This window comes from Salmo trutta, chromosome 6, assembly GCF_901001165.1.
Source record: "Salmo trutta chromosome 6, fSalTru1.1, whole genome shotgun sequence".
NCBI classification, from domain to species: Eukaryota; Metazoa; Chordata; class Actinopteri; order Salmoniformes; family Salmonidae; genus Salmo; species Salmo trutta.
The window spans coordinates 24,001,541-24,011,020 of NC_042962.1; the positions used below are offsets into that span (position 1 = coordinate 24,001,541).

At 42.2% G+C, this 9,480-nt stretch overlaps 1 protein-coding gene across 1 annotated transcript; it reads right to left on the reverse strand.

Annotated features, from left to right (window-relative positions):
* Positions 1 to 710: 710 nt before the first annotated feature.
* Positions 711 to 8,745, reverse strand: LOC115195711 (carbonic anhydrase 1). Its single transcript, XM_029755859.1, has 7 exons — positions 8,618 to 8,745; positions 8,107 to 8,304; positions 6,239 to 6,357; positions 5,705 to 5,797; positions 5,466 to 5,528; positions 5,189 to 5,344; positions 711 to 2,388 (listed from the first exon to the last, which is right to left on the reverse strand). The coding sequence occupies exons 1-7, from the start codon at positions 8,649 to 8,651 to the stop codon at positions 2,269 to 2,271; spliced, it is 783 nt and encodes a 260-aa protein (XP_029611719.1). The 5' UTR covers positions 8,652 to 8,745; the 3' UTR covers positions 711 to 2,268.
* Between the last annotated feature and the right edge of the window lie 735 nt (positions 8,746 to 9,480).

Sequence of the window (9,480 nt, forward strand, 5' to 3'; positions counted from 1 at the left end):
GGTTTGGGCAAGCTAACTGAATGGCCCCTAACATTTTAAAAGCTACATTTAGATTTAGATGTTTATTGAGATTAAGAGCTTTGGCCCAGGAAATAAATAAATTGAAACCGTCTGGTAAACTCAATTTCTAACCTTCCTCATGTAAGTGATGAATAGGAGTTGGAAGGATGGCATCAAAAGAGACTAAGGGCTAGATTCAATCAGATCAAGCGTTAACCGGCGATAGCTGACACCCGCATAGCTAATGTTTTACTGGTGTCGGAGGTGTAACTGCGTTGGAGCTGTCAAATCAGTGAGTAGCTCCTCTTGATCGTTGTCACGAAGACACACTCTTGATCGTTGTCACAAAGCCAACTTGAGTTAGAAGTTCAGAACAAGAAAGTGTAGGTTACATAAAAAGAATGATTGAAAATCATTAAATGAAATTATGAGGATTTCTATCAGCCTAATGGAGGTGTGGATTACATCTCACATTCCACTGTTCAAAGGCTGCCTGGGCTTTCTTTAATTGCAACTCTGTGCGGCCAATGACAACGTCCGCTTTAGGTATAATGCCAAGAGCTGCTTGTGGATTTGACAGCTCTAACTCAGTTCCACCTCTGACACCACCAAAACAACCGCTATGCGGATGTTGGATAAAGTGGATCTGATTGAATAAAGCCCTAACTGTCTGGTTGTGAAGTAGACAAAGTACAACGGAGACAAAAAAATAGTCATAAAATATATTTATTCAACTGATAAAACTTCCACTTCCAAAAACAGCAAGACTAACTCCCAGGGCGGCCTTTTAATTGTGCTTGGCATAAGGCTTTTAAACTCAATTTTATTATCAAATACAGTCATCCTTTTTTGACAGACATGATTCATAATTTCACTTGCATTCAACATTTTTTTATTTTTTATTAGCATGATTCTGTGGTCGCAAAGTTAAAGGTGACCCTTCGTCATTAGTAATCTGGCCTAAAAGGACCTGACACCCCACTATCACTACAAAGCTTATCAGTTGGCGGGTTGATTCTTCCTTGGCTGTAGTGCCCTATGGCATCGCACAAGGCGACTGTGCGTTTGAAACATTACAACACAATACATATAGGGGCTTGCAAAACAATGCTTAGACGGATATTCCATTACACAATTCATAATGTCTGAAAAGGGTCATAACCTAACCCTCCTGTTGTCATGTCATCAAGACAATACTACAAGTATAGAGGAGCTTTCAGTTGCAAAACACAATTCAGGAATCACTTAAATACTGAAAAAATAAATCCATTAATATTGCTAATAACACCAAGAGGAACAAACAAAAAAACAAATTATTGAAGATGAGGCTTCGCTGTAAAAACACAGGAAAGCAAAGTCATTGTCATGACAGAGCACAATAGCTAAGAGTTTGTAGTTGTAACCTATTATGTGTGTGTGCATGTATGTATGTCAAAATGTGTGTGTCTGTATACTGTGTATGCACTGTGGGCATGCTTAATATGAAAATCAATGAGCAGGTCAATGACTGTGTGTGTGTGTGTGTGTGTGTGTGTGTGTGTGTGTGTGTGTGTGTGTGTGTGTGTGTGTGTTCCAGAGGGGGATGTTCTGGTTCAATCGGGTGTGATGGAAGCGACCACTGTGTTTCATTAAGCTGCCGTGATCCTGAGGCAGGCAGTCAATCAGAGATTAAAGACAGACTGGCAGTGTGTGTGTGTGTGTGTGTGGCCCTACTCACAGATGGTGAAGCAGTTTCATCCACCCCAGGCCTGCCACTGACTGCTAGTCAGGTCTGCTTGTCTTTCTCCAACTGAATCATCCATTACATGATCCCAGCAACATTTCTATAGTCTTAGCCTCTTCGCAAGCTTTGTTTGTTTGTTGACACATCCTATCTATCTATCTATGAAAAACTACAGAGCCCAGTAGCTGTCTACAACATTGGCACCGCAGGCGAAATCCCAGTAGATCTGTCACATTATAGCCACCACTGTGGAGTGCTTCTCTTGGGAAGTACATCAGGGCTTCTCTGGCTTGTTATCACTCAAGAGAGGAGAGAGGATACAAAAAAGATCAATGCCTCAACTGTTTCCTCTTCCCATGTCACATCACAGCAGGGCAACCCTGCACTGGTAGGAATGGGGCGACAGGAAAAGAGGGATTTCGTTCTTCTAAAAAATGTAAGGGCAGACATACAGTACATGTGCTCTGAGTCTTACTACAGGGGAGGCACGCCTGGGTGTCTCACTAAGCAGAGGGGGGGGGGGGGAATTGGGGGGGCAGGGGGATTTATTTGAAGGATGCACGCACAGCACGGCCCTTGAGGGGCTGAGGGGGACGGTAGTTGTCCACCATGCAGCAGGCGGCCTCGCCCTCTCCAGAGAAAAGCAGGCTCCGGAATTTGCCCATCTGTCAGAGGAGAAAGGAGAGAGAGGAGATAGAGTTATACTCCTTACCTCCTGTCCCTGTCACTCACCCCAATACATCTCCAGTCATACAGTTGGTAGCCTTCATTAAGTAAAGCAAAGGTTGTGTGGGACTTCTCTATTTAAATGATTTTCCTAAACAGTGATTCATGGAATTAAGCTTAGTGTCTTTCTGTTGATGCTTAAGTCTGACAAAGAGATTGAGGTCACAAATGTGAAGTACAGTCAAATTACCCATCTACAGTGAGGGAAAAAAGTATTTGATCCCCTGCTGATTTTGTACGTTTGCCCACTGACAAAGAAATTATCAGCCTATAATTTTAATGGTAGGTTTATTTGAACAGTGAGAGACAGAATAACAACAAAAAAATCCCAAAAAACTCATGTCAGAAATTGTATAAATTGATTTGCATTTTAATGAGGGAAATAAGTATTTGACCCCATCTCAATCAGAAAGATTTCTGGCTCCCAGGTGTCTTTTATACAAGTAACAAGCTGAGATTAGGAGTACACTCTTAAAGGGAGTGCTCCTAATCTCAGCTTGTTACCTGTATAAAAGACACCTGTCCACAGAAGCAATCAATCAATCAGATTCCAAACTCTCCACCATGGCCAAGACCAAAGAGCTCTCCAAGGATGTCAGGGACAAGATTCTACACCTACACAAGGCTGGAATGGGCTACAAGACCATCGCCAAGCAGCTTGGTGAGAAGGTGACAACAGTTGGTGCGATTATTCGCAAATGGAAGAAACACAAAAGAACTGTCAATCTCTCTCGGCCTGGGGCTCCATGCAAGATCTCATCTCGTGGAGTTGCAATGATCATGAGAACGGTGAGGAATCAGCCCAGAACTACACGGGAGGATCTTGTCAATGATCTCAAGGCAGCTGGGACCATAGTCACCAAGAAAACAATTGGTAACACACTACACTGTGAAGGACTGAACTCCTGCAGCAGCCGCAAGGTTCCCCTGCTCAAGAAAGCACATATACATGCCCGTCTGAAGTTTGCCAATGAACATCTGCATGATTCAGAGGACAACTGGGTGAAAGTGTTGTGGTCAGATGAGACCAAAATGGAGCTCTTTGGCATCAACTCAACTCGCCGTGTTTGGAGGAGGAGGAATGCTGCCTATGACCCTAAGAACACCATCCCCACCGTCAAACATGGAGGTGGAAACATTATGCTTTGGGGGAGTTTTTCTGCGAAGGGGACAGGACAACTTCACCGCATCAAAGGGACGATGGACGGGGCCATGTACCGTCAAATCTTGGGTGAGAACCTCCTTCCCTCAGCCAGGGCATTGAAAATGGGTCATGGATGGGTATTCCAGCATGACAATGACCCAAAACGCACAGCCAAGGCAACAAAGGAGTGGCTCAAGAAGAAGCACATTAAGGTCCTGGAGTGGCCTAGCCAGTCTCCAGACCTTAATCCCATAGAAAATCTGTGGAGGGAGCTGAAAGTTCGAGTTGCCAAACGTCAGCCTCGAAACCTTAATGACTTGGAGAAGATCTGCAAAGAGGAATGGGACAAAATCCCTCCTGAGATGTGTGCAAACCTGGTGGCCAACTACAAGAAACGTCTGACCTCTGTGATTGCCAACAAGGGTTTTGCCACCAAGTACTAAGTCATGTTTTGCAGAGGGGTCAAATACTTATTTCCCTCATTAAATGCAAATCATTTTATAACATTTTTGACATGAGTTTTTCGGGATTTTTTGGTTGTTATTCTGTCTCTCACTGTTCAAATAAACCTACCATTAAAATTATAGACTGATCATTTCTTTGTCAGTGGGCAAACGTACAAAATCAGCAGGGGATCAAATACTTTTTTCCCTCACTGTAAGAGATTTGCCATTCATTTTGGCCAATAAATTAGTAAGAGGTCACAAGTTCATGGCTACAGCCATTGGACATACTGTAAAGTACATAGTGCACACAAGACTACTTTCAACCCCTGAAACAAGTCTATCTTATTTTCCACCCTCAGGGATTGAATACCATTTGATCATAACAGGAGAGAAGTAAGTTCTTATTAGACTAATATCCACCCAAATATTCTAATCATCAAGTAGCTTCTAATAGTGCGTCATTAGCTACTGATAAACACTTAATACAGTGTTCCTTCTTCTGAAGTGTTACTGTTACCATTCATGATATTTACAGTATGAATAATTTCTTTGATATCATATCTTATGTCTCTGCCTAGTACGGCACCCCCTCTAAAGCCTATGTGTACATTTCCCTGTTCACCCTTGACAAGCCCAGGCAAAGGTATAAAATAAACATTTGACTGGGCAGTGTTAATTTTCACATGGTCACAAGTGAGTCAAGCCACACGGGCAGGGTTTAGAGAAGACGTGGGCTGCCATTTTACAGGAGGTTAAAGTAGGAGCATTTTCAAGTCCACAAAAAATAAACAGACCTCCCACATAGTACTTTATTTTTTTGGGCCAACAGAAAGTCCAGCTGGACAGGCACATAGGAATCTTTTCAGTTTTGGTGGAGAACTGGGAACGACCTCAATGACCTGGAATCTTGGAATGACGTGTCCCATTACACTAAAATAGGAGAAAAGACTGCAGAAATAGCAGCCATATGCCTCTCAACTATCAAATCCTCTTATCTACAATACATTTTAGTTGTCAAGCAGACTCTTTTATCAAGGAAGAGATTAAGAAAGGAGGCTATTCCAGACTATTGGAACAAAGCCAGTATACTATAGCTGCAGAGTGTAAATTCAATTCCTTACTACTCAATGAGGTCGTGACCTATCATACCTGGGCAGGGCTGACGCTGATTGACTCCTTGCAGACGATCCAGGTGACACTCTCCAGCAGAGGGGGTGTGGTCAGGGAGCCGTCGTAAGTCCAGTAGTCTAGGGACTTGGGGAGCAGGATGGTGGGGTCAAAATTCTCGAAAGAGGTCTGCTTGCCCTGTAAACAAAGAGGGAGGCAACGACAAGTTACCATCAGCAGGTCAAGGATTGGCCCAGAGAACGACAGGTTCCATGCTAGCAGTAGCACCACTTACAATGCTTGCTCCAGATAGACTTACCTTGGCTTTAATGGCATCAAAAGCATCAAGGACCTTCTGAAGATTGGCATTTTCATTTCCAACCTAATCAGACAAATTCAACACACATAAATGGCAAATAATAATGATAATTTGACCAAAATATTGCGCTTGAAAATATATTTATATTATCTTTAACTAATAATCTAAGTCAAAACAATTAGAGTATAGGTATAGAGCAAAAGGTATAGAGCAAAATGGCTGAGACCATTGCTACACACCTGGAGGAAGACTCCTACAACAGCAAGGCCATCAGACTTGCTAGCAGCATCACCAAAGCTGGGGTACTTTGTGTTCCAGTGTACCAGGTGGAGCTAAAATAAAGAAATAGGACACAAGCAGTGAGCAACCCTAGGGAGTATTTTCTTACCACTTGGCCTTGGGTCTTTTGTACAGTGGGGTTTAGGGGTTTAGACCAATTTGGAAGTTGCATGGCTGAGGCTTTTGTTGAATTACAAAATATTTCTTGAAAAGCAGGGTTTAAGTCAATTCCATTTCAGCAAAGCCAATTCATGAAATAAATTGAAATTCGATTCACGAACTGGCAGAAATTCCTCATTGAATGTCATGCAAACATTTTCACTCCATGAACTGAATGTTCACTGACCCTTATAAGTCATTTATCAAAAAAACGAAAAGAAACATATTGATGGCTTGCCAAATACTGTGGGTTGAACTACTAATGCATACCATTCAAACTTTGGTGTTGAAACTAAGGGATTCAAATCAAGTGTTTGTGACCAGAGTGTCAGTACCTCGGCAGCATACTTGGTCCCGGCCACGGTATGCTCAGAACCCCTGTCGTCGCTGGCACCCCAGTGGAAGTGGAACTGCTTTAGCCTGTACGTCCCTGAAATGGGCCCCCCTGTCAGAGCTGCCAACAGAACACAGAAAACAAAAGACATGAACACGTATAAGTGCAATGGGTCAACCTGTTATGGGGTCCGAGTTAATACTACCTAACACCAGTTTAAGTGCACTTTGTATAATAGCACTACAAGACATGCATGTACAAAACACATGAGACGTTCACATTTTGAACAGGATCATTATGCTTTCATAATAAGATTTCAAAACACACCATGTTCCTTTTTTACTGAGATAACATCTCTTTTAATCTTTGGTCCATGATGAAAATGTGTCACAAGACACAATGAGATGAGTTGTCTTGACAGGTATAATGTGGACAGACATACTGACAGACGTCAATGCCAGAACGATATTAAAGAGAGCAATGCAAAAGCCGCTCTTGTGTCACTGCCACCCCCACCTCTACCCCCACACTAGCACACAGACACAGACTTCCTGTTTGATGGAAGCAGCAGACTCAGTTCCTGTTACGTAATCCAGACCCAAAAGCAGCAAGCCCAAGGTCAGCCTAAAATACTTTCCAGGTATTGTTCCTTTGACATAGTCATCTATTTATACCAATTTAGTGGCAGCAGGTAATCCTTCACTAATTAGTTTATTCCCATCTCACGTGATGTCACAGTTGATGCTGACCGATTAGGCTATAGCGTATAGGTTCTCTTCGAAAACTATTTTGAGGACACGATTTACAATAGTTGGTTCTGCTTGATAAGAAGGTGGAGACCTTTCTGACAAGTAGCAAAGGGTGTGAGCGTGTGAGTGTATACAGGTTTCTGATGCAGGATTACATTACGAGACTGACATTGACCACACCCTGTGGGTAGATTTAGACTACAGCTATGATGGCGTAATTTCCAATGTAGGTCTACACACAGACAGGTATGACTAACAGTCATTCCTTCTTTCAGGGATAAGCTTATATTTGCGTTTGAATATGAACTTGGCATTCAATTTAAATTAGCTTCCATTAAGTTAACACAATAAACATGATACATTTACCCTGTAAGCACCAAGGTGATCATAAATAGAGGATTACCAATTCAATATCAATAAACCCCCTGACATATAGGCCTAATGCTGCATATTACTAAGGTGCTAGGATCGCATGCCATCAGGGATTACAGAGACAATAGGATCTCTTGTGTAACAAATCACAGGAATATAAAAATGCAACACCATACATTAAGATTCGGATTGAGTAGCTTCTACATTTCTCACAGCAATATTTTATAAATATGAATGTGAACCCCCCCCCAAAAAAAATGTTTTTGTATTTTTTTCTTCTGGATTTTGTCTTTTTTATATGCACTTTATTAATTAGGCAATAGACTCGAATTATAACGACAGCAGAACTAGTAAAATATCATAATGTTGTACTTAGTTACTAAAAACATTACCATTCACTCCTGACACATTAATGGTTAACCAGACTCAGTCCTATTTGCATAAACTGACCTTCGCCTTTTTTTGGCGCTAATGACCGCTCTTCCAGTCTAAAGGTCTAGCGTGCAGGGAAAGGTTTGTGACGGGTTGCGTTACCAATTCCATTACCTACTATTGTTTTCATGCTATAGTGTGGGTGGTGAACGTATATAGTCTCATCCAGCCATATTCCATGCCCATAATATTTGTTACTTTGTAAATGTATAAATGTATGAATTATTAATATTAAAGAAGTGCACAAAGTATCCACAACTCTAAGGTACCATTTCGAGACACCTGTCATGACGCATGCTTAAAGATTGACACTAACTTGAGTTGTCGTTGTCGTCGGCGTAGGTCACTTGAAAGGAATGTCCGTTGTTGAGAATGTCAATGGAGGTGGAAGGGTCGTACTTCAAAGTGAGCGCCTTCAAGGCTGCGTCGAAGGCAGCCTCCCCAGGTACGATGTCAATGGGACTCTGGCGGGGTCCGTTGGCAATTGGGAAGCCTTCACACCATTTGTCGGGTCCTAGAATGACAGTGGGGACATTGCAGTTGGAGACAATATTTCAGTATCTGTCAAAAATGTAGCCTACGTAAATTATTGCTTTCCATTGACATTGAGAATATTTTTGATAAACTCGCAGCTTGCTGTAACCGGGTAAGATTGTTATGACGCACCGTAGCCTAATAGCAATGTCAAAGAGGGATGCATTAAAATACATGTAGACAATGATTCATCAATGCATGACCGTTGTCTTTTCATTCATTCATCCGACAGTATATGCTGTACTACAGGTCCCTTTTAATGTCATGATAAGAACAGAGCACAAGCGCCTCACCATTGTCCGGTGCGTATCCCCATGCATGAGACATTGTTACTATTTGGGTATTTCTGTGTATCTATTGCTGTAAATCTCCCCAAATTGCGTCGCTCCCGAGTGCAAACAGCCAGTGTCCTCCACTTGACAACTGTCAGAGCTTATATAGGCTCCCTGTGGATTGCGTGTAGGAGCGGGAGGAGTTAGATGCACAATCGATGAGCCCAGATTCTCTCTCTCTCTCTCTCTCTCTCTCTCTCTCTCTCTCTCTCTCTCTCTCTCTCTCTCTCTCTCTCTCTCTCTCTCTCTCTCTCTCTCTCTCTCTCTCTCTCTCTCTCTCTCTCTCTGTGTATATGTGCGTGCGCGCGGCACCACAGATCCTGTGAGTAGTCGCCTCGCTATACGTCCAGCGCTCCTTCATCCAAATAATTTGCCACTGGAAGGCGCGACACAAGCTGTATGGATATTCCCGAGCAGTACCACGTGCAATAACTCTTTGATGTTGCGCCTTCCACTTCCTAAACTCGAACGCTACACTTGCATTTTGAGTACACACACTCAGGGGGAGAGAGAACTCAAGAGTCCCTTTCTTCCCTTCCCTTTTAATAATGAACATGACCATAATTGTAAAATATATATATATAAAACAATATTGAGCGTTTAGGCTATGTGGTATTCACGGACTTTAGGAATAATTATTTATTGCATAGAGCAGATGGAATCATTGTGTATTATTGTCTTAGGTGGATGTTTCTAATTTACACCTAGGCCCAGGTCTATGGAAGTATATAATTAATTGTATTAGTCTATTGATCCCGTTTAGGCCTAGGTTATGACATTTTGCCTAGACTGAGAACAGTTAAGTGTCTGTCTGTCTGTCTCCT